Here is a 24,381-nt window from a genome sequence, read left to right as displayed (position 1 = left end):
TGACATTGGGGTAATCTATGCATAGGGGTTGATGCTAGTTCTCGTCTTTGTTTCTTTGGTAGAAATCTTGGGCACTCTTTGAGGTTCTTTGTGTTGGATTGAATATTATGAATCTGAATTTGTTATGATGTTATTTTAGTACGAACTCTTGGATAGATCGATCGAAAAGGATAACTTGTTATTTTAATACGAACTCTTGGAAGATTGATCGGAAAGAATGACTTTGAGGTGGTTTCGTACCCTACAAACAATTTATTCTTATGTTCTTTGCTAGATAGGAACTTTAGAGTGATTCTTCATCGCACGTTAAGGGATTGTTATGTGATCCAATTATATTAGCATTGTTGAGAGATTGCACTAGCGAAAGTACGGACCCTAGGCCTCATTTTCAAGCATTGCAATACTGTTTGTGCTATGTTTTATGAATTGCTACCTTGCTTTTTTTAATTATCCAAATTATAAAAATATATTTCTACCATCCATATTACACTTGTATCACCATCTCTTCGCCGAACTAGTGCACCTATATAAATTACCATTGTATTTGGTGTGTTGGGGACACAAGAGACTTTTTATTATTTGGTTGCAGGTTTTTTTTAGAGAGACCAACTTTATCCTACACCTCCCATGGATTGATAAACCTTAGGTCATCCACTTGAGGAAAATTTGCTACTTTCCTACAAAACTCTACGCTTGGAGGCCCAACACAAGTCTACAAGAATAAGTTGTGTAGTAGACATCAAGCTTTTTCCAGGCATCGTTGCCATGGAGGCGAGTCCTTGAATGTATATGTTTAGGTCTTGCAATTAAATCTAGTTTCTTATTTTTTTTTAAACTAGTTTGGTTTATAAAAAGAAAGATACAAAAAATGTAATTGAGGTGGTCTCATATTGTTCATCTTTATATTGTCTTTCCAGAAAATGATGGTTCGGAAAATTGTGCTAATTTCTAGAGGAAGAATTTATGAGAATGCTTAATTTGAATTCCTTGAACGATGAGCATGATAGAAATATCGTTAGTATGAATTCTCTGAATATCCATGATGCTAATGATATGCAAAGCGACAAGCTTGGGGATGCTATGTTTGATGAAGATTTTATTTTTAGTCCCAGAAGTTTTGATGAGCAAATTTATTATGATGAAAGCATGTCTCCTACTTATGATGATTATATTGATGAAAGTGGGTTTGAAAGAGTGTAAACTCTAGGTACTAATGATCCCACTATTTTGGAGGGTATTGAATCTTTTCATAATGATAAAAATGGATTTGGAGAGGTCATGAGTTTATTTAGTGATGAGTCCACTATTTTGGAAGAGGTTTCAATTGACAATGACAACAAAGTTGCTATCTATGATGATTATTGTGATGACATGTTTGCTATAAAGAGTAATAATAACCATGAAACTTGTCATCATTATTTTCATTTTCACATAGATTATATCAATCAAGTATCACATGATAGATATTTTGTCGTGTTTGCTCCCGCTATTATGAGTGAGAATAAATTTGCTTATGGGGGGAGTAATAAAGTTTCTATGCTTGTGCATCATGAAAACAATGGTTTATGTGATCGTTATATTTTTTAATTCCTTCATGATTCTAATAAAAATTATTATGAGGGAGAAACATATGCTTGTAGCAATTGCAATAATATCAAGTTTCCTCTCTATGTGTTCAAAGTTTTGAAGTCATGCTTGTGTTTGCCTTCCTATGCAAGTTGATTATTGCTACAATAAATTGTTTGCCTGCAAAACACCTATGAATAAGAAGTGGGTTAGACTTAAATGTGCTTTTCATGTGCTTCATGATGCTCTCTTGCATGCCTCAATTGCTACTTTTTAAACGAGCATCATTGAAATCATCATGCCTAGCTAAAAGGCATTAAAGAAAAACGCTTGTTGGGAGATAACCCAATATTTACCCTTTCTATTTTTGAGTGTTCACATTATTAAGTTACTGTATTAATCGTGTTTTATAGCTTTTATTTCAATTAAGTGCCAAGGAAAGCTCTAGGATAGTGCGGATACTTCTTGGTTTAATTCTGTGGGAAAACAAAAACTTTTACGTCTAGTGCAGAATTTTTCTGATTTTACTCGAGCATAAAAAAATTCTGAAATTTTTACACAGTTTTGTATGCAAATTCTTTGAGTTTTTCTAATTTTACAGAATTTTTAGAGTCTTGGAAGTATGGTTTTCATTCAGATCTTCACAGATTGTTCTGTTTTTGACAGATTTTGTTTTAAGTGCATAGTTTGCTTGTTTTAGTGTTTTCATAGATTATATCTAGTGATATAAATTATGGGAATGGCATAATACAATAGGTATTATGTGATAACAATTATGAATCTTGTCTTGATAGTACTTAAGAGATGATCTATATTTATCATACTAACACATCTCACGAAGTTTCGTTAAGTTTTTTGTGTTTGAAGTTTTTAAGTTTTGCGTGAGATGCCAATATGAGAAGAATAAGGAGCAGCAATAACCTAATCTTGGGGATGAACAAGGCACCCCCAAGGTAATATCCAAGGAAGACTCAAGCTTCTAAGCTTGGGGATGCCCCAGTAGGCATTTCCTCTTTCATCTCCAACATTATCGGTATATCTTAATTGAAGCTATATTTTTGTTCAACACATGATATGTGTTTTGCTTGGAGCGTCATTTTACTTTGTTTTCCTCTGTTAGATGTTATTTATAATCTTGTTTTTCAATAAAAACTTCCAAGAATTTCCTTTAGAATGCTTGAATTGCATGTGTGATGTGTGTTGTACAAAAACATAAACTTTTTCTGTAGTATTTGAATTATCATATTTTACTTCAACGTGGGAAGTTTCTAACAGTTTTACACAGTATTCTCACACAATTTTCTTATCACTTCCTAAATTTTCAGAATTTTTGGAGATACTTAAGTACATATTTTGTAATATTTCAAAATAATTTTTCATAAATTTTCAGGCCATTTGGACCTGTGAAGAATATTCAACTATTTTGTAGTTTTTTTCACGTCCACAATTCCAGGTGCTAGTAATCTCCCTCTTCGGATAATTCTTGAAAACCGAAAGATAAAAAGTATAAAAAATAGTACATCATAATAATAAAAAACATTCTAATCTTCTATTTCTAAATAGCTACAACCCACTAGCTATTTTTCATAGACATGCAAGTATGCCACATGAGCAACTCATGCATGTCATAAATTATATTGTTTTTTCATTACTCTATGCATGGAAGCATCACATCATTAATTCATGCATGTTACTCTTAAGTTACTTTTTCCAAAATGAACATGTCACCCACTATCTCGCAAACGTGGGACGTCCCAAAGTGAAACGACGGGAGCTCAAGCTTTAGCGAAGCCTCTTCCTTTCCTTTTGACGCTCTCAAATAGGCATTGCCCCAATGTGCATCTCTCCGAAAAGTGAAAAAAACAAAATTCGGTCTCCGTAATTGGCCCATTAAGAGCGGCAACAGGCCCGGCCCATACGGTTCACGTCATGCTTTCTTTCCAACTTATAGCAAGCCCGACAAGATTTCCCATGCCTCCTCCCGTCCAGTATCCCCTTCTCTCCCTCCACCCGCCGCCGCCGCCCACAAACCCTAGCATCCCCTCGCCCGAGACAGCCATGGCGGAGCACGACCTGACGGCGAGCGTGGCGGCGTGGATGGACCCCCATCTGGTCCTGCCCGTGCTGGAGTTCCTCCAGGAGCGCGGGGTCTACGCCGACGAGGAAATCCTGCGGGGCAAGATCCGCCTCCTCGGCGGCACCAACATGGTCGACTACGCCATGGACATCCACAAGTCGCTCCACGGCACCGACGAAGTCCCCGCCGACATGGTCGCCCGCCGCTCCGAGGTCGTCGAGCGGCTCAGGGCCCTCCAGGAGGCGGTCGCGCCCATCGTCGCCTTCCTCTCCAGCCCGCAGCTCGTGCAGGAGCTCCACGCCGACAAGCAGTACAACCTCCACATGCTCCAGGAGCGCCACCACATCGGCCCGGACCAGATCGAGGCGCTCTACCAGTACGCCAAGTTCCAGTATGAGTGCGGGATGTACTCCGATGCCGCTGATTTCCTGTCCCAGTACCGTGCTCTCTGCACCAACAGCGAGAGGAGCCTCAGCGCCCTCTGGGGCAAGCTTGCGGCGGAGATACTGATGCAGAACTGGGATGTCGCGCAGGAGGAGCTCAACAGGCTCAAGGAGATGATTGACTCCAGCAGCTTCACCTCGTCGCCTGTCAACCAGCTCCACAGCAGGATATGGCTGATGCACTGGAGCCTCTTCATCTTCTTCAACCATGAGAATGGAAGGAACGGGATCATCGACCTCTTCTTCCAGGACAGGTACCTGAATGCTATCCAGACCAACGCTCCCCATCTTCTGAGGTACCTTGCTGCTGCAGTTGTTGTCAATAAGAGGAGAAGGAACATGCTTAAGGAGCTCATCAAGGTCATCCAGCAGGAGCAGAACATCTACAAGGATCCCATCATCGAATTCCTGGAGTGCCTGTATGTCAAGTATGATTTTGATGGCGCTCAGCAGAAGCTGGTCGAGTGCGAGCAGGTTATACTGAATGATCCTTTCCTGGGCAAGCGTGTCGAAGAGAGGAATGGCATCGCTGTTCCTCTGAGAGACGAGTTCCTTGAAAATGCTCGCCTGTTCATCTTTGAGACTTACTGCCGTATACATCGCTGCATTGATATTGGTGTGCTTGCGGAGAAGATGAACATGACCTATGATGAAGCTGAGTTGTGGATAATGAACATGGTCAAGAGTTCCAAGCTAGATGCCAAGATTGATTCAGTGACGGGAACTCTCATCATGACGACCAACCGTGTTGATGTCCATGAGCAGATTATTGAGAGCATGAAGAACCTCAATGCCAGGACCTACATGCTAGCAAAGAGTGTCGTGGATCCAGGGCATGCAGCAGCACAGCAGGCTGCTCGGTGAGACCAACAGATGATCTGCAGCTTTGAGGCGGTAAAAAATATTTTGGGAACTTCGTTGTTAGGCAGTGACTTTGTTGCTAGTATTTGAATTACATTGCTACAGCTTATGCTGATGTTTTAAATGCTTTGTACTCCTTTTACTCAAGTTTATCGTCCTATGATTTTAATACTGCAAAAGACGTTTAACGCATTCCTTGCCGTGGTGTCATTGCATGTTTTATTGTCCGTCTCGGCTTGTCTGCAATCGTCTTTGAGCTCCCTGTTGTCTGTCTAGCTTAGCTTCCTGTTAAACATTTTAATGGTTTATAAGTCTGTAAGTGTCTTATAAGGCTGTAGCGTGTGATGGGTGATGGGTCATCTTCCTCCACAGCTTCTCTCGATTTGAAGCAAACAACTACGAAATTATATATTCTAGTTATTACAGATAACTACTGGAATGGATATCAATTACAAGGCACATAGACGGACTCCAGCTGCACAATTAATCATGGTGCAATCAAATTCTGATTAGTGTTTGGAGGCATTCATAATTTGCATGGATCCTGTTTTGTAATGGACCCAGGTTTGCACTGAAATTGGGTCTGAGTCTTACGCACAGCTATGTATGTGTCCTGACGCCGTAGTGTTGTATGTGTGTCCTGAGGCAGTATTGTTGTAGGGCTACTTCATCTTAAATCCTACTCCATCTTAAATCCTATCCGTAGCAATGATCTAGGACTACTTGGTTTTGATTAGTGTTTGGATGCATTCATAACACACATTTGTCCTGTTACCATCTCTTAGATTTACAGTCAAGTCAGTAGGGGCCCTCAGGCTGTAGTATGTGTGTATGTGTGTTGTCAGGCAGTCTTCTCTTGACTACTCTGAGTTGGAGTGGCTGACAGCTACTCCATCATCCTTGGGACTATCTGGCTCATTAGAACTGGTGGTACACACCAGTTTAACCATTGGTATTCCATGTATAAGTAACTATACTGGAATGCATTGCAATTATAGGACACATAGACTGGCTCCTCAGGATGCCGGCTCGCTTCTCTGGTGGTAGGCTGGATTTATCCTCTGTGTGCCTTTCCTACTCATCCCCTCTCCCCTGCCCATCACTATTTTTGTGCTTTTCTGCCCTGACCAGATTCTTGACTACTCTGAGTTGGAGTGGCTGACAGCTACTCCATCATCCTTGGGACTATCTGGCTCATTAGAACTGGTGGTACACACCAGTTTAACCATTGGTATTCCATGTATAAGTAACTATACTGGAATGCATTGCAATTATAGGACACATAGACTGGCTCCTCAGGATGCCGGCTCGCTTCTCTGGTGGTAGGCTGGATTTATCCTCTGTGTGCCTTTCCTACTCATCCCCTCTCCCCTGCCCATCACTATTTTTGTGCTTTTCTGCCCTGCCCATCTGGTCATCACCGTTGGGTGCTGTTATCCAGCATCTCGATCTATTATTTTGGTTCTTGGTCAGCTTCTCAATGTGCCAGTATTTGCTGCTGCTGCTTATATTTGTTAATTTTGTTGCGAGCCACTAGCATGTAGGAAGGTTTATATGATCTGACACAAAATGAGTGAAGCATTGGCCTTACTTATGAAGCACTTGTCATGCCTAATTCAATTTTTGCTGAGAAATGTGACTGGACATTGACTATAATTTTGCATTCGATCCATGTATGGTTTATGATGTACAACTATACAGTGTGTCAGTTGTAATTTCATAACTTTCAGTTGAAAAGAATCAACCATGTATATCATGAGAAATCAAAAGGTGATGCTTCCTCTAATCCACGTGTAATCACCATTAGCAGCAGCAAGACAAACCCTTGGGCCTCCTTTTGTTTGGAGGAATTTTGTAGGTATTCTATAGGATATGATTCCTATAGGAAAAAGAACCCTTCAAAATCTTTTGGTTTGTATGAATAGAATCCTATTCCTACACAAGAATTATTCCTATCTTTCATATTGCAAAGAACAATATACATTAGCCTAGACACAATTGAAAAATTCCTATGATGTGAACAAGAGAACATCTCTTTTCCCATTCCTTTTCATAGAATTTGAGACACATGACATCTCATTTCCTACCAGATCCTTATTCATGTGATATTCCTATCCTATGAACCAAAAGAGACCTTATTCTTTGAGCCGGTGGGACTAGCACATGAGAGAATTGATTTCTCATGTATTGTTCCCTGAAGATTATACCGGTGCATCAGAATTCACAAGGTGTGTGAAGTCTGAATCTGTGATACATTGCACTTTGTCATAATATTATAAATGCAGCCTGGCATCCTCTTGCTCTTGCTAAAATGCATTAAGGCATGCATGAACCATAACCATACAATATACTCCCTCTCCCATAATATAAGACGTTTTTGCAAGTTATATTAGCTTACAAAAACATCTTATATTATGAGACGGAGGGAGTACAATTCACCGTTAGTCACCATAGCATCTAGAGCCGTCCGAGAATTAATGTTCCATGTGTGTTTCTACACTGATGTTGCTTCTCCAATTGGTAGATGTTCAGCATAGGTTTGTGCATCAATGGAGCTTTCCTAGATCTTATTTGCGGACATGTATTGCTGGTCTTCAGTCTGTCATGTTATTTAGCTACCTCTAGTCTTGAGAGCTTCTACTCTGATCTTGTCTAAAATTGTCTGTCTATCCTGGCTTATCTCTTTTAGGGTGTCTTGCCTTTCCTTATATAAGTTGAAGGAACAGGCTTACATGTAGAGTCATGGTCGGACTACAACTAGTCTATTTTCTGTTACAAGACGGATACTAGTCAGGGTCTTGACTAGTCTCCTTTTTATTGGAAGATGGATACTAGTTTGGGTCTTGCCTCCCTTAATTAGAATCCTACTCTAAATCTTGTAGGTCTTCTTTGTCTTCCAAGTTAAGAATCCCCCTTGAATATTCTTCATGAGACGGCCCTTTGGGGTTCCTTCATGAGTCGGTCTTCGGGCAGATCTCATTTTGGGCCTTTGGGCCCTTCTCTGCGAGCCGGTATATTGGGCTCCTGTCAAGTCAGCCTCCTGTCGGTTCTCGTCACTGATCCCTGAATTCTTCCTTGTCATCTTATCTTATAATCCAAAAAACGGAGCGACCCATAGAGATTTCAAGCTCTCAGTCGGGTCAAACCTTTAGCCGGGTTATAACCATGGGAAATATCCCCAATATGCGGGTTTTGTTTTGTCTCTTCCGTGCAGCTATAGCGACAAACAACCAGACGTCTCCCATGGCTTTATAAACGCCTAATAACTAACCGCTTCTTCGTCTCACGTAGTGGGGAAGGGGAGTGAGAGGAGCGGGTTTTTATGATAGAATCATCATCACACAGAGCTTGGTGGGGGCCGTGTGCAAAGACCAAAGCGAACACAATGCTTTTTTCTTTCTCTCTTTCATGCAGTCAAAGATTCGTCCGTCGCGCCATTGACGCCAACTTAATAGGCGTCTTCAGAAACAGGTGCCACGCCTTCTGATCTGGCGTCTTCCGCTGCGTTATGCACACGTCAAATGAGTACACGCAGCAGAAGCTCAAGTAAGCACGTCGTACTAAACGGCGTTTCTGCTTAACCTCTCAAAACGCCAAACAATACGGTGTGTTATTGTTGCAACGCGGTGTGTTATTGTTGCAACGCTGACCGACTTGACGTGTTATGTTTTTGCCACGCTGACAGTCGGTCGTCGTTAACGGTCAAAGATGCTAAGGTTGAAGGTGTGTAAACATGCAAGTAACATGCCTAACGGTAATGACGTCTTAGACTGGGGTCAGACGACCAAATAAGTTTTTTAAGGGTCAGTGCGCGACATAAGATCGTCCAGGGGTAAATAAAAATAGTACCGCATACGTATCGGTGGCCGGGTGTCCCTCTATCGAACAGAAAAACGAGCTACACAAACTGACAAGGGTGAGGACAAGCTAGCCATGAGCTCGTCCAGCCCCAGACGGAGACACACACCGGCCGGGTCAACGTCCACGCCCTCCCTCCAGAGTATTGAAATACATATCATCCCCCTGTCACTGACGCAGACGAGGCAGCAGCATCAGCTGACTTCAGAATAATGTTCGGACTTTGGATGATGATCCAACAAACCACGCCACGCACGATGCAGCACAACAGCACAGATCCAGCAGAATCCATTGCCGCCGTCCTCGCCGTCGCCGGATAGCCAACGGATCAGGTACGCGAGCCCCAACTCCAATCCCCTCCCTCATGCTCTCCATCTTCTCGTTTACTCCAAGGTCGCATCTTCAGTTGCGTGCTTGCATCTTTGGCTTCTGGACCTGCTTACAATGAACACGGCAGGAAAAGGAACTATGCTCATTTCTGATAGCATTACGGAATGATAAGACGGACCCTGTAACCTGTTTCAACGTCAGTATATAGATAGAAATCGTACCTCCTCTCAGACCATCTGTAAGTTTGCGTAATCTTGTGCTTCCAAACGCAGAAATCACTTTGAGACATGGCCGAGCACGCGGTCGCTGCCGTGCTGCAGAGGGTGGGCGTCACCGTGATCCAAGAAGTAGCTTCTCTGGGCCAGGTTCCTGCCAAGGTGGAGGCCCTCAAGTCCGAGCTCAAGCGAATGCAGTGCTTTCTTGGAGACACCGACGCGAGGATGGATAGGGGCGAGATGCTGAAACACCTGGTGTCGGAGATCAGGGACGTGGCCTACAGCGTCGAGATCATCATTGACACGGCCAACATCTTGGCCAGGGAGAGCAACAGACCGCCGTCCCTCCTGGGCGCCATATCCAAGGGCGCCTGTTACCCCGTCCACTGCAAGCGCCTGTACAGCATTGGGAAAAGGATCGATCAGGTGACAGCAAGAGTTCGTGCAATCTTTGGAGAATTCGCAAAGTATAACATTCATAGTACTGGCCTGAATGAGACGAGATACAGCATGGATGAGAACGAGACTCTGCGCGCCAGGAGGCTCACGCTTCCGGGTTTCGGGGACGAGGTCGATGTCATTGGCTTTGACAGTGAAATCAACCAGGTCAAGGATGCACTGCTTGACTCGGAGAACAAGGACCTCACTGTCGTCTCCCTTGTTGGTGCAGGGGGGGCAGGGAAATCAACCATCGCCAGGAAGGTGTACAATCTTGTCGCGAAAAAGCATTTCAACTCGTGCGCATGGATATGCATCTCACAGCAATTTACTGTCTATGGTGCACTGAAGGATATTGTTAAAGGAGCCATGGGGAATCAAGACTTTGAAGAACTAGGAACAATGAATGAGATGGAAATTATCAAGAAGATCCACAGTTTTCTCAAGGATAAAAGGTACCTTGTAGTCTTAGATGATGTCTGGAGAATGGAAGACTGGGATATGATCCAAGCCGCCTTTCCTGATGTGAAAAATGGAAGCAGAATTGTTCTGACAACTCGCAACTCAGCAGTTTCCAATCATCCAAACGCAAGAAAAATAATCCAAGAGGTAAAGCTCCTTAACAACGAGGAAAGTGTAGAGTTGTTCAATAGAAAGGCATTCCCTTCCTATGCTGTCCATGGCAGAAATGATCTGGATAGCTTCAGAGAACTAGGCAAGATACTTGCATTAAAATGCAATGGCTTGCCTCTTGCAATTGTAGTCATGGGAGGTTTCCTTTCAAAGAACCTCAGGATCACCGAGTGGAGAAGAATGGTTGCTACCGTAAACTGGGATGCAATGAAGAATGAAGGTGACATCGGAGCCATACTGGACCTAAGTTACTATGATCTGACAAGTAATCTGAAGGCATGCTTTTTGTACATCACATCGTTCCCAGAAGACTACACAGTCCCGGTAGGCCTTCTTACAAAGTTGTGGATTTCAGAGGGTTTCATACCGAATGTGCGTGGATGCTCCCTTGAAGAAACCGCGCTCGGGTATGTGGAAGAACTGGCGCAGCGCTGCTTGATCCTGATTGAAAAGAGGAGCTCCAGGTGCATCAAAACTGTCAAGGTACATGATGTGTTGCGTGACTGGGGAATCGGTCGAGCTCGAAGAGAAGGGTTCTTTAAAGATTGCAGTTCCAGAAATGATGTGGAGACCTCATATTCCAATGAAATGAGAGCTTACAGGGTGGTTCTCTATGACTCCGTTTGCGTGAAGGTTGGTGTTGCTATGCCAAATCTGCACACCTTGCTGATCCTCAATGCAGATCGATTAGAAAGGAATGTCTTCTCTTTCCGAGGCTTGAATTATTTACGGGTGCTCTACGTTGATGGCATGAGAGGAAGATGGCAACTACCTACAGAGATCGGCCAGATGGTACATCTGAGGTATCTTGGCTTGAAAGGTGGCACTTATGTATTTCATGCTGCCGTCAGTAATCTCACAAACTTGCATACTTTTGATGCAAGAGATGCCACAGTGGAAGCTCTCCCTGTTGATCTCTTGAGCATTTCAACACTGAAGCATGTCCATATCTACAAGGTCGAGTCATGGTCCGTGTGGAAGACTACCATCCAGAGCAACCTCAAGTCTCTTTTCATATTCCTGGCATTCAACACCCCGAAGCAATGGGAAGGAGCAATTGACAGGATGGAAGTAAACCCCTCCTGGTGCTTTGGGAAGCACTACCGGAGCGTCAAACAGCTGGAAATTGTCGGAGCGTGCGAGGACGAGTTTGGGGTGCCCAACGACATTCATCTTCCTGATCTGCATCTCCTCCCGCACAACCTGAGGCGGCTGAAAATCAGCTGTCCTAACCTGCTGAATGATGAAGACCCCATGCCGACACTTGGGAGCTGGCTGACGTTCCTGAATGTGTTGGAAATAGGGGTCAAGTCATACACTGGTGCCACCATGACCTGCCCTTCTGGGGGGTTTCCAGACCTGCACAATTTGGTGCTCCACGATCTGGATATCGAGGAGTGGATACTGGAGGATGGCGCCATGCCAAAGCTCAGGATACTAACTCTCTGCAAGTGCACCAAGCTGAAGGCGCTTCCGCAAGGATTGCAGCACCTGAAGGAACTTAAGAAGCTGAAAGTGATAGCGATGCCCGAGTTGGATCAAGTAGTATGCTACCTGCTCCACAAGGCCGGACGCGAGGTCATCATCAGGTCAAGTGAGGAGGACTTTGAGCATGTGCAGATCCCGTAAGTACACACTGCGCTACATGTCTCCATTTTCAGCTGGTAGAACAATGCCATGAAATCCATTGTCAGCTGGTACATAACTGGTTTCACCTGACAGTTAAGTACCTGTAAGGTAAAAGCTAGATATCAAAATAGAGGACGGAAATAATGGTAGCAAGGAAAAACCCCAAAGTAACGACAGCTATAACTAATTGATGTGATGCTGTATAGTTTTAGCATTTAGCATGCTATCTAAAGCACCGCTGTTTTTATTCTGAAGTGAACACTGATGACTAAGCCACTCTAGTATGTCCCTCTCCTGCAGCAAGTATGACATATAAGGAGTAACAGGCCTACATCCATGGACAACGGGGAGCTGAAGTGAAGCAATTTAAATTCACTACCATCTGGATGTAATGGATATCTTCAAAAGGTGTACAGGTTTCTCCTGCGAGCTACTGACCCGATACCAACAAGGTGTCAAACGGGTTTATCTCGCTACTATTTGTCATGTACTTATATGTGTAACAACAGTATATTATACCTGGATTTTTACAGTGTGACTGATGCACATGACATGTTCTGTAATTTGAAACACAAAAGATTAAGGGCTGAGGGAGGGAAGCCCCTTCGCACCTCGATTGCATAGTGCTTCTGCTCCTCCTGAACGCACCTCGATTTCGACCCGAATCCATCTCACGGAACTAGGGTTTACATTGCACCAAAATCAAAACATATGGTTCACTAGGAGGGAAAAGAGGTGGCAGAAAATGGAATCGATAGGCTCACCTCGCTGCCGGGAGGGCCCGCCAGCCGCTGGGAGGACTCGACGCCCGCCGGGGAGCCGTCGCCGGGGCGGGCGCACGAGCAGAGAGGGAGAGCCGTTCTTTTCAGACGCCGTCGCCATGCCAACGGGAACGGGTCGTCAGAACTTCTTTCACAATTCGCTTTCCAGTTTTCACTTCCATTTCCCCAAGTGAGCTAACACGAATTTTTAGATATAAATAAAATAGATAGACTGTTTTTTAGAATAATACAATGCCCAATGCTATTTATGCCAAAATACTTAACCTTTTTGCCTCAAATTTTGCAGATGAAACTTGAATGTGACTAAGTACACGTAAAAAATTCCTGATTTTTTTTCATTTAATTTTTTTCTGACCCGGGAGCCAAATTGACTTTCCGTCCATATGCAAGTCTTTCTTACCTTTTCTTTTTGAGGGGTGTAAGTCTTTCTTATCTACTACTCGCTGACTCAACTTCATACTAGCTTTAATATAAAATTAATATAAAGTTGAGTCACTTATTTTAAGACGAAGGAAGTAGTATTTTCTTGATATGATATGTGAGTCTTCACATGAAATTTTGCACATTGACTTAAGAAATTCAAAAGTCTTTGAGAAAGTTCGGTTCATGCATTTGTTAGACAATTTCATTACTCAGAATGAAACCACCGTCGTTTACTGTTCAGAGTTTTAAACGGCAGAGCCACAAGTAAAAACTGAGTAGAGAAATTATACACGCACATCAGCTCGCAAAACATAAAAGACTTATTAAGGATTTCAAGCTTCAGAGAGCAAGTCTTCTTCAGCCAGGTACACCTTGGTTCGTGCATCTTTCTCATTTGATCATTTCAAATATGTAAAAATTCACTGCTCTGTTTGAGAACCTGTGTGCTGCTATGCTAGGTGACTCCGGTCATGTCATGCATGGCAAGAGAGCTGGGAAAATATATACTGTAATATGTAAGAATGCAAAACGTGTTTTAATTATTTATTCCTTCACTTGTTTACAAGCGAACACCTTCAGACCAGACCATGAAATGACTCCAAAAATACAAAGAAACGAATACATATCAACCTGTCTATCCTGGAAAATCACCATTCGGGATGCAGGTTATTCTTCTTCTATATTTTCCTATCAAACAAAGCAAGCAAGAATGCAATGTACACCACGAGGCGACGCCGGCAGGCATCAATCACAGCACGAGGCCTTCTTTACGAATTAAGAACCTGTTTGACCTGTGCACCGCAGCACTTTTTATGGGCACATCGAACGTTTTCGTCGGTTTCTTGGCGTCGTTCTGCACGATGGTCTTAGGCTTGGAGTCGAGTGCCTTTACCTCCTTGGTGCTCTCCAGAAACAATTCGAGACCCTGTAGCATGCACACCATCAAGTTTGTGATTTTGCATCGATAAACTAGAATCACCTGGAAGGAGCGCAAACATCTGAGAAGAGAGGAATTACCTTCACCGGCTTCTTTTCAGTTTGAGCCAGGTCCAAGAGCTTGAGTTTTTCATCCGCTTCCTGTGGAAAGAAGAACAGGTATGAATCATCAGGAAGATAGCTCAATCAACAAGATAAGATCAGATACGGTCTGCTTACTTGGAAAAACTTGGCATTTATTCCCTCTTTTATACCTCCTGCCATTCGGCAGAGGTACCATATACCAGCATTAGCCGCATCCTGTCATTAAACATAAGAGGTTAGGACAAAGAGAATTTCAGAATGCCAAGAGTCGGACACTCATCAGTATGTTTAGTCACCTGCTTGTTGTCAAGCAGCTCGATCTTCTCTTCCTGATAATCGTACACAAACAAAGGTCAGAACAGTCAAATAAACTTCGAGCAAAAGTTCATCTGCAAGGTTTCCAGGATGCTCAAACTCACCAATCCGGCTACCATCTGTTGAATTGCTTCAACGTCAAAGCCAATTTGAGACAGATCAGTTTTAACATCAACGACCTGTACATATTGAACAGAACTACATGAATGCTTGAACTGAGAAGAAAATTGAAATTTCATAGGATAGCATAGCATTACAAGTACAGACATCATGTACCTACTAAACACATTAGCTTAACAGCTTTTGCAACATTGAAAAGAACAGAAAGCAGAGTACATCTTTGTTGCTCTTACAGAAAAAATGAAGAAAAAGGCTGGAAAACTATGTGCTCCATGCATGCAAGTCAAAGACTACTAGCAATGGTTTATCAAAAAGCCATAATAAACACAATCAGGGTCTTCACAGACCATTTAGGAAAATCACTCTGGATATGCTTGCGCCCATACATATTATTATTCTACACAATAATATTTATGGTACATGGACAAAAGTACTTGAGTACGCTGCAGTTAATGGGTGTAAGCAGAGCCATCATGTGCACCAGACTAGTGTATTCAGTTTAACCAGTCATTTGAAATGTTACACAGTTTCTGGTTTTGAGCCAATCTTGACATGCTAGCCAGTATATGACCATGGATTATGAACATTAACAATAAAAACCGTCACAAGCAGGCCACGACTAGTACCCGTATGTTGTTATGTGACGGCGTCAGGGATGCAAGCGGCACGCCACTTGTGATTGCTCCTTAGTCAAAATCGGCCATATTAGTTGCAGCTTTGTTTTAGGGAATGAGTTCAGCTTGTACTACCCCCTATTGAGTGGGCTTACATGGGTTCGTCACTTACTTCCTTAGCGGCTGTTCTATACAAAAATCCTGACCCACCTTTCCGGATGAACTATAGTATGACGGAAGCACTTACTTGCAGTGAACAATTCAATTAATTCAATTATGGTATCTGAAGGTGTTGATTAGGTGATGTAAGAATGAAAACAGAAGAACAATTGTTGCTGTTCTGCAAGAACAAACTTTACAAGGTCCCAGGAGTGAACCATTCAACTTGCCATCATATCAGTATATCACTGCTCAGGACTAACATCATTGCAAATCAACAAACCTCATTCCGGATTTGTTTGGAGACTTCCACTTGCTCGTCCATTTTGCCATCCAAATTCTCAAGGCGTTTTGTTAAATGTCTTTTCGTTGCCTGAAATTTATTGAATGTCACAATCATTAGTCAGTAGATATGGAAAGAAACATAACATTTAATATGAAATAATAATGAGTAAAGCATACTGCTAGCGCTGAAGAAACTTGCTCCAATTGCTTCGACATGCTATCGACAGCACTGGCCATATTGCGTTTTGTGACAAACATGACATCTGAGAAGGACCATCCCTGCATAAGGATATTAATATATAAGAAAGCAAACGCATCAAAGATAAAAGTTTACACACATAATTTATATATGCACTCTACATTGCAAGTTTTGTATTAATAGTTTAAAACAACAACTTGGAGACGTCATTAGCATAAGAAAATCCAAGGATTTTACATAAACCATAGTGAATCCATAGGAAACAATGCAACAGTCAATTTGAAACCCTTATCAGAATGTTTTGTCACCATATCAGGAATATTTCTTTACAGAATAAGATTAACTTAGAGATGCTCCATTTATCTGCTTACAGTTGGATCCACACACACACACACACACACGCAAAAAGCATGATTCCCAAGAGATTTCTGGTATATGCAAGAAGCAAGGCAGAAAAACAAATAACAAAAAAAGAAGAAAAAATATTTCTATTTTCTCTTTCTGCAGTTACTGATTCTATATGAATGTTGTAAGAAGAACATTTCTGGAGAAAGAAGACCAGGACACAGTTCATGATCCTTAGTCAAAAAATGGCAGACAGAGAATTTGACAATAACTCGTACATATTTTTGTGTGTATGCTTATCTTACCTTACACCACATATAGCAATAACCTAATGCTCCAACTGCAGCTGCTGGCAGTATGTAGGACGATAAACCACCTGAAGAGAAATGCACATGCAGGTAAATAAAATAATACAAGAACTAGCAAGTAAGTGTAAGAGGGTAAGTAGCTTTTGTCATAGGTCCGTAAATATCGTGGCGAAATAATTGAATGTACCAGCATTATTGTTCATTAGCCTATCTAGATATTCCAAATTAGAAGTTTTAAAGCAATTCAAACTCATGAATCATTCATTATCAGATTGGAGATGCACATAACGGAAAAAATAGGCGTCCTCTCAGCTGCAGATATTGTAGGAGAGTCAGGCTTAAGTGAGTAACTATCTATCTGAACATTTTTGGATAATACAAGCAAATTCATAATGAAGGCTTATTTAGCATGTGGATTAGGGTTTTTTGCATAGGTCGCTAAGAGAGAAAAGCTGAAACATAGCAAGGGGGGCATCAGATAGGTATATACCTCCGGAGTCCGATTTGCCACTCAATATGGTAATGGGCTTTGACAAAGTTAAATCTCTGACTTCTTGGGCTAAATGCCGAATCTAGTATCAAACACCAGCACGTGGAATGCACAAACAAAAACAGAGACGTTATTTCACAGCAAATGAAAGACATTAGTGTAATATCTCATATCTATGCAACTGTTGATGCAAGTATAAACAACTGCAAACAACTGCGCACCTGAGCTTGGATAAGAGCCATGTCATAGGCGCTCGAACCTTCTCCTTGATTTACGCCCTTCATGAGCTCCTAAAAACAGAGAAACACGACATGTTGCTCAAAGATTTGAAGATCGACATAACTTACTACAAGATGAAGAACGAACAAATCTAAACCACTGACACGTGCTTGGCAAACACTATGGATGATTATTTTTTTCTGCGGCGTGCGCATTGGTGCCTTCACTTGATACGCAGAAAATGAAAATGAGATCATCAAAAGCGATGTCCTATACTTTCCGTACATATATGATTGCGGCAAAGCGGATTTAATTGTAAGTTTCGGTGACACTCTGTGCTGCTCTTAGGAGCATGTATGCAGATTTACAATCATGCTCTTATCAGACGGGTCAGCGGTGCCGCTCCTATTAGCCTATTGTCCGCTCATGATAAAAAGTACCCCCCCTCCCCCTCTGATAATAATCAATAAAGCGAGAAAAATCAACAGGGTATGAGCTGAGAATCCACCGACCTGGAGCTCCGCCAATACATCCGACAGGCGGCCATTCCGAAGCACGATCGACCCCGTCAGGCCTGCGGCGACGCAAAATCACCATTTCATCAGGGTCAAATATAGCAGCCGATTCGGATTTCGACATCGGGAACCGATAGATTTGGGGCCAGGCGGGGGGGATGAGGGGGTTGATTAGGACCTGCGCCGACGAGGATGAGGACCTTGGAGGCGGCGACCCCCGTGTGCGTCGCCATCGCCATGCCCTTGCGCCGCCCCTACGGGCTCTCTCTCTCGCTCGCTTCTGGAAGGTTCTAGAACGGGATCAGTGGCGAATGGGCGGGGGGAGGAGACGGTGGAGGCGGGCGTTGGCGGAAGGCTTGGGGCAGGGGAAAGCGTGCGGGGCGAGCGGGCTGGGATAGTTGGAGTTGGACGCCTGGCTTGGACCGGGCACGGCTCGGCTCGGCTCGGCTCGTGTCGGCTTCGCGACCACAGACGCTCATGGGTCTTAGTCAGCATGTACGGGCAAGAAGGTTACCGCACGCTACTGCTAATCTCCACGATGAATAATGAGAGTATCAAACGAAGGCTGTCATCATAATTTTCAAGGTGTGTGTACAACAACTTAAAGCTTCGGTTCATTATTTATTTATTTTTTGCGGGATGACGGCAAAATTTATTAATCAAGCGGGGCAGCGTCTGCATTATAAAGAGCAGGTATCTTCTCGGGACCTGAGCGAAGCCACGCCGCGTTGTGTTTTTTTATTCTACCAGAGTTTGCAAAAAAAAAATGACTAACAGGGTTTTGTTACCGCCTAACATGCTTGACTGAAAATTCTCTATCTCATTTGGGAATCTCTTTGATCTCTTGCACCAACATTAAGTTTGCCGACCGGTTCTTCGCTGTGCTGTTAATAAGCTTAGCAACCTGCACACGATCTGATTGGATAATGATTGGCAGATCAATCCATTGAATCGCTATGTTTAAGCTTTCAAGGCATGCAACTAATTCTGATTCCATCAGTGTTCATCATATGAATCATCAATGTTCATGGCAATCCAACCCGCTCGAGGACGTTCCCATGTTGCAGGTTGCCTTTGGTTCAAGTTTGCATGCGATACTACCTTCCTAGAGGGCTGCTGCCACAAACATCTTACCCTTCAGATGATCCATGTTAGGATCCTTCTCTAGCGCTATTAGCGAATTCATGTAGCTAGTGACGAAGCGAATGGATACCTCGATCGGTAGTGGACACTTGTGGTGGACAATCTCATTCCTCACGTGCCAGCAGCGCCACACGGTCATGAGCAGGTATAGGCGATCATACTCCGTCCTTTCATCAAACACCTGTAGGAGCCACTCGGGGCCAGTATTCATCATTCGCCGTATGTCCGGGAGACTCCATTGCTTCGCCATTGCCTGTCATAGCACAACAGCCAGGGGGCATGTGCATAGAGCATGCAATATGTTCTCCGGCTCGGTGGCACTGGACACAAGTTAGTAACCTCAAGATTTCGATGGTGTTTATTAGTCCAGGTGGGGAGGCAATCGATGGCTACAAGCCAAAGCGAACACACACACCTTAGGAGGAGTAGGGCACCTCCATAATGAATCTCAGATGGCTTGTCGCGCGTTCGGTGCCCTGCACGTCGCGACTGAAGTAGGACGAAGACGATCCTCAAGCGCCATCCGATACACGCTCCGGACTGTGAAAACACCACTTTTCTCTGGTTCCCAAGCCAGCACGTCATCACCCATGTGATGAGACACACGAATTTTGATAAAAAATTATCCACTGGGAGAAAAAAAATCATTGGAGGAGCTCTATGCGCCACCCACCATGATCATCCATCAACTCTGAGACTTCCATAGACGGCATCTTCCCTGCTGGGTAGTAGGCGGTCTGAACCATCATTAGGAATCCAACTATCGCTCCATATGCGAATAGACCGTCCATTGTCCACCCTCCAAATAAGCCCCTTCTTCAACAATTCTAAACGTACTATAGCATGCCATGTAGGAGAAAGGCTGCTAGGGAACAATGTATCTTCCAAGTCCCCGTTAGGGAAATATTTGGCCTTCAAAACACACACACACATGCTGCCCAGAAAGGAAAGGACCTGCCATGTGTGTCGCGCCAACAAAGCTTGGTTAAACAACCGGAACTCCCTGTAGCCCATCCCGCCATGTGACTTGGGTTGGATAAGTTTCTCCCAAGCTCGCCAATGCATCTTCGGGCGTCCCTTTTCAGCACCCCGCCAATAGTTTCTAACCATACACGTCAGATCATCACATGCTGACGCTGGTAGACGGAATACGCTCATCAAGTAGGTAGGTAATGCTTTGTGCAATGGACTTGATGAGTACCTCTCTACCATTCTGAGCCATTTGATCACTCCACTCTACAAACCTTTTGGTGAACTTATCTTGTATGTTCTGGAACCGGCCCTCGAACATCCTCCCATTTGGTGTTGGTAGACCTAGATATTTTTCTTTGAAGCTCACATTCTAAACCTCAAGAAATCACACCACATCTACCCTGTTAGCCGGACGACAATGGTGTCCAAACATGATTGAGCACTTTTGGGGGTTAACAAATTGTCGTGTAGCCCGAGCAAATTCATCCAACACCCCCTGATGCGTGTAGCCTCGCCTTCCGTGACTCGGAAGAACAGTAAAGTGTCATCTGCAAATAACAGGTGTGATATCCCTGGAGCTCTCTAGCAGATTCCTAGAGGGGTGATATGTGCCTCCCTCGCATCTTGTTTTAACAAAGGCGCAAGACCTCAACAACAAACAAAAACAAAAACGGTGAAAGAGGATCTCCCTGGCGTAGCCCACGCGACGGTGCAAATGAATCTGAGCAGGCTCCATTAAGTTCAATTGAATGTCTCACCGAGTTGACACATGACATAATCCACCTCATCCGTCGGTGATCAAAATCTAACAGTTGCATCACTCACTCCAGGAAGGTCCAATCCACACGATCATATGTCTTTGACACGTCCAACTTATATGGATAGAAGCTTATGTTCAGGGGGGTTTCGTGCTTGATGTAATGGGTACACTCGAAGGCCATGAAAGCGTTATCAGTAATCAACCTCCAGGGTGCAAAAGCGCTTTGCTTCGGGGAAATAAGCTCACCTCAAAGCGGTCTCAATATATTAACAAGGCATTTGGACATTTAGGACAGTAAAACTGAACCTAAAGTGAGCTCTCTCACGCCCTCAGCATTTCTGGCTGCCGGATGTTATATTTTAGCTGGTTCTGGTCGTCAGATCATTCATTGAGTGACAGTTTTTGATGATCTGGGCTGCCTGTCCTAATGGGTCGCTACTTTGGGGACTTTTTCTAAGGCTTGTGGTTGATTGAGCCTGTATGGGGTTACCGATCCATCGCTGCCCTGAAAATAAAACTATTTGCTCGAGGGGATCTGAGCGGCTTGATACAGAGGAAGAGGATGCGCCGACGCGACTCACTGTCTTCCTCCATCCAACCTAGGCGAGCCCCGCGAGGGATTACGATGCGGGTTGCCCGTGATCCGGCATGGGAGGGGATCGACCCGGGGCGAGATATCCAGCCTCGACCTAGGCGATGCGCGCGAGGATGCAGCGCTCGACGGAATCATCGGTTTGCGTCGATCCAGCCCTCCACCACCACGTCGTCGCCTCCGCCCTTCTCCCTCCCGACCTTGCGCCACACCCGCCATCTCTAACCCTGGCCTGGTGAGCTGCTTCCCTCCCGACTGCTAATGAATCCCCTCGCCCCCTCCAGACTGGGTAGATTCGATTCAATTATCGATCCGATTCAATTAGGGGAAAGCAATGCAAGGCTCAATTTTGTTGGTTATGTGGATGGCCGAAACGGTCTCGCTTGACTCTGCCCTGGAGTTGACAGACTGGATTTTCGCGCCACCTATGGGCTTTACCCCTCACCACTACGTAAAATACGAAGGTACGAGATGTACGATCTGTGGGTATCCACTTTTGTTCCTTGATATCCTTTCTCTCTGGGCGTTTGTGAGTGCACAGGACTATAACATGGATTGATTTGTCGGTTTGGTCCAGGAGAGCACACAAAACAAGATATGGTGTTATAAAATCAACATGGAATTAGCCCAGCAACTCAGGTGGATGTGTTGGTTGGCCTTCTATGTTTGTAAATCTTAAATTTGGTTATTTTCTTATGAGACTCAGCCCATTATTGATCTCTTAGGTTTCTTCTAAGCTCACTTGGTTAATTATGCGGAGAAGAGGGGTGAGTCATTATTTTATTGTTTTGTTCAGCAACTTCAGAACATATTATAGGTTTGCTGCACTCCTTATGGACGATCTGTATATTTCGCGACAGATGCTTATTGGTACATCTCAATCATCTGACGAACAAAAAGAGGTTTGGAAAGGATTTGTTCTTCCTTCATAATTCTTTTTAGTTATCTACTAGAACATTTTGGTAGTTTCTTAGATGATTGATATGTGAATCTAAGTTATATTGTTCTGAATTGTATGTTTCATCTAGGCGTGGAGTATTTGAGTCCGAGCTCAAATGCACCCGCATGAACAGTAAAATAAAAGAAATTCAAAAATATTCAAAAAAAATGATTTTTTTTTGTAATGAACTTTGACAAAAGTTCTAAGTGCTTGCAAAGTTTCAACATTATATCACATTTGAGTAAGGCGTGACGAAAAAAACAAAAATGATGCTCTGAAAATGTTACTTTCAAAAGCATTTTGAAACACTGATTTTGTTCTTTTTGTCAGGCCTTACTCGAATGTGATCTAATGATTAAAATTTGCAGGCACTCAGAACATTTGCCAAAGTTCATCCCAAAAAAAAATTGAAATTTTTTGAAATGTTTTTAATTATTATTTTTGATTTTATTGTTCATGCGGGTATATTTGAGCTCGAGCTCAAAAGGGCACTTTCCGTTTCATCTGGGATTTACAATGCCTCTAATTTCTGGTGGTAAAATGTGATGTTCACTTACATTAGCCAATACTGGAAGTAAAAATTCTTTCCTCAAAGTTTATGAGTGATACACACTTTGTTTATGTGCAGAACTCATGAAGTTTGCTTCAGAAGGTATTCACAATGCTTATAAACAACATCTAATTCAAGTATTAGTTCTCACTTTTTCCTAAGGCATTTTCTACTCCCTCCGTTCCTAAATATATGTTTTTTTGGAGATTTCATTAGAAGACTACATACGGAGCAAAATGAGTGAATCTACCCTCTAAAGTATGTCTATATACATCCGTATGTAGTTTTCTAATAGAAGCTCTAAAAAGACATATATTTAGTAACGGAGGGAGTATAATGTATATATACATGTTGCAGTGCATGTACTAATAATGGGGAGTAGTCATCTGTTATGACATCTTGCTTAATAGTACATGTAAACATGTAATTATTATCTTTCGAGTGTTGCATTTCGTGTGATGTGTTTGCATTACTGTGACGTCCTCGGCTTAATCGTACGCTAACCAAACACGCAAATGCGTACGATCAAACCCAAGGACTCACGGGAAGATATCACAACACAACTCTAGACACAAATAAAACAACATCAGCTTCATATTACAAGCCAGGGGCCTCGAGGGCTAGAATACGGAAGCTCGATAAACACACGAGTCAGCGGAAGCAACAAATATCTGAGTACAGACATAAAACATGGGGTGCCTTAGAGAAGGCTAGCACAAAAGATACAACGATCGAACGAGGCGAGGCCTCCTGCCTGGGAACCTCCTAACTACTCCTGATCATCAGCGGCCTCCACGTAGTAGTAGGCACCGTCGGGGTAGCAGTCGTCGGCGGCGGGGACCTCCATCTCCTGGGCTTCATCATCTGGTCGCAGCAAACGGATCAAGGGGACAAGGGGGGAGCAAAGCAGCGGTGAGTACTCATCCAAAGTACTCGCAAGTCTTACATCAGAACTATTCTAATTATGCACCAGTATCAAAGAAGGGGGGGTTATATGTGGACTGACTGCAGCAATGCGAGAATAGAGAGAGAAGGCCTAGTCCTATCGAAGACTAGCATCTTCAGGGTCTTGCAGCAATAGACGAGAGTAGAACAGGGGGGTAAAACATTAATAGTCATATTGTTGCAGCAATATTAAAGTGAGGTCACGCCTAAAGATCCTCCCTCGACTCCCTGCGAGGAAGCAATCCCGAGGCAAAATAATTCCAGTTAAGTAACAATTGTAGTTGTATAAGATCGGGGCACAACTCCAAGTCGTCCTGTAACCGTGGACACGGCTATCCGAATAGTTAATTTTCATCCCTGCAGGGGTGCACCACATGTCCCGTCACGCTCGATAACACTCTGGCCGGACATACTTTTCTGGGTCCTGCCCGGCCTCGGAATATCGACACGTCGCAGCCCCACCTAAGACTAATCAGAGAGGCCAGCCCGCCGGTCTAAATCCTAAGCACAAAGGGTTCATGGGCCCAGTTCCCCTTCACGCTCCTGCACGTGGCGTGGGCGGCCGACGTCAGTCCTAGCATCCCTTAATCACAAGCGCGATGCATCTCGGGACCACTCGGGCGCGCGCCGCTACA

General features: G+C 43.5%; 3 protein-coding genes and 2 long non-coding RNA genes across 6 annotated transcripts; 2 read left to right on the top strand and 3 right to left on the bottom strand.

Annotated features, from left to right (window-relative positions):
- Positions 1 to 3,596: 3,596 nt before the first annotated feature.
- LOC123399314 (eukaryotic translation initiation factor 3 subunit E) lies at positions 3,597 to 5,139 on the top strand. The gene has a single exon (XM_045093728.1). It carries the CDS (start codon positions 3,625 to 3,627, stop codon positions 4,948 to 4,950), a length of 1,326 nt encoding a protein of 441 aa, XP_044949663.1. The 5' UTR covers positions 3,597 to 3,624; the 3' UTR covers positions 4,951 to 5,139.
- A 3,553-nt stretch (positions 5,140 to 8,692) lies between these two features.
- On the bottom strand, positions 8,693 to 9,449 carry LOC123399312. The gene is made up of 2 exons (XR_006610357.1): positions 9,357 to 9,449; positions 8,693 to 9,240 (listed from the first exon to the last, which is right to left on the bottom strand). It is a non-coding gene; the product is annotated as an uncharacterized LOC123399312 (long non-coding RNA).
- On the top strand, positions 8,976 to 12,666 carry LOC123399311 (probable disease resistance protein RF45). Of its 2 annotated transcripts, XM_045093727.1 has the most exons (3): positions 8,976 to 9,137; positions 9,408 to 12,046; positions 12,351 to 12,666. In XM_045093727.1, exons 2-3 carry the CDS (start codon positions 9,423 to 9,425, stop codon positions 12,364 to 12,366), a joined length of 2,640 nt encoding a protein of 879 aa, XP_044949662.1. In that variant the 5' UTR covers positions 8,976 to 9,137; positions 9,408 to 9,422; the 3' UTR covers positions 12,367 to 12,666. The 2 variants fall into 2 exon arrangements, with proteins under 2 accessions (XP_044949662.1, XP_044949661.1); XM_045093726.1 differs by lacking the exon at positions 8,976 to 9,137 and having other exon boundaries at positions 9,359 to 12,046.
- On the bottom strand, positions 12,049 to 13,019 carry LOC123399313. Its single transcript, XR_006610358.1, has 3 exons — positions 12,815 to 13,019; positions 12,662 to 12,729; positions 12,049 to 12,151 (listed from the first exon to the last, which is right to left on the bottom strand). It is a non-coding gene; the product is annotated as an uncharacterized LOC123399313 (long non-coding RNA).
- Positions 13,020 to 13,771: 752 nt separating this feature from the next.
- On the bottom strand, positions 13,772 to 18,369 carry LOC123399310. The gene is made up of 12 exons (XM_045093725.1): positions 18,023 to 18,369; positions 17,842 to 17,903; positions 17,332 to 17,400; positions 17,111 to 17,192; positions 16,618 to 16,688; positions 15,946 to 16,047; positions 15,767 to 15,856; positions 14,695 to 14,769; positions 14,572 to 14,604; positions 14,411 to 14,491; positions 14,273 to 14,332; positions 13,772 to 14,180 (listed from the first exon to the last, which is right to left on the bottom strand). The coding sequence occupies exons 1-12, from the start codon at positions 18,081 to 18,083 to the stop codon at positions 14,004 to 14,006; spliced, it is 963 nt and encodes a 320-aa protein (XP_044949660.1). The 5' UTR covers positions 18,084 to 18,369; the 3' UTR covers positions 13,772 to 14,003.
- Positions 18,370 to 24,381: the final 6,012 nt, after the last annotated feature.

Source organism: Hordeum vulgare, chromosome 5H (genome assembly GCF_904849725.1).
Source record: "Hordeum vulgare subsp. vulgare chromosome 5H, MorexV3_pseudomolecules_assembly, whole genome shotgun sequence".
Classification (NCBI taxonomy): Eukaryota; Viridiplantae; Streptophyta; class Magnoliopsida; order Poales; family Poaceae; genus Hordeum; species Hordeum vulgare.
This window is presented reverse-complemented; position numbering and strand designations above follow the sequence as displayed.

What these genes read in the sequence shown, in the direction of transcription:
- LOC123399314 (XM_045093728.1), top strand. Translation starts at nt 3,625, where the DNA reads ATGGCGGAGCACGACCTGACGGCGAGCGTGGCGGCGTGGATGGACCCC.
- LOC123399311 (XM_045093727.1), top strand. Translation starts at nt 9,423, where the DNA reads ATGGCCGAGCACGCGGTCGCTGCCGTGCTGCAGAGGGTGGGCGTCACC.
- LOC123399310 (XM_045093725.1), bottom strand. Translation starts at nt 18,083, where the DNA reads ATGGCGATGGCGACGCACACGGGGGTCGCCGCCTCCAAGGTCCTCATC. An exon ending in ATGTATTGGCGGAGCTCCAG is followed by an intron (nt 17,401 to 17,841) that starts GTCGGTGGATTC and finishes CTCTGTTTTTAG; the next exon opens with GAGCTCATGAAGGGCGTAAA. An exon ending in CCAAACAAATCCGGAATGAG is followed by an intron (nt 14,770 to 15,766) that starts GTTTGTTGATTT and finishes CAATATGTACAG; the next exon opens with GTCGTTGATGTTAAAACTGA.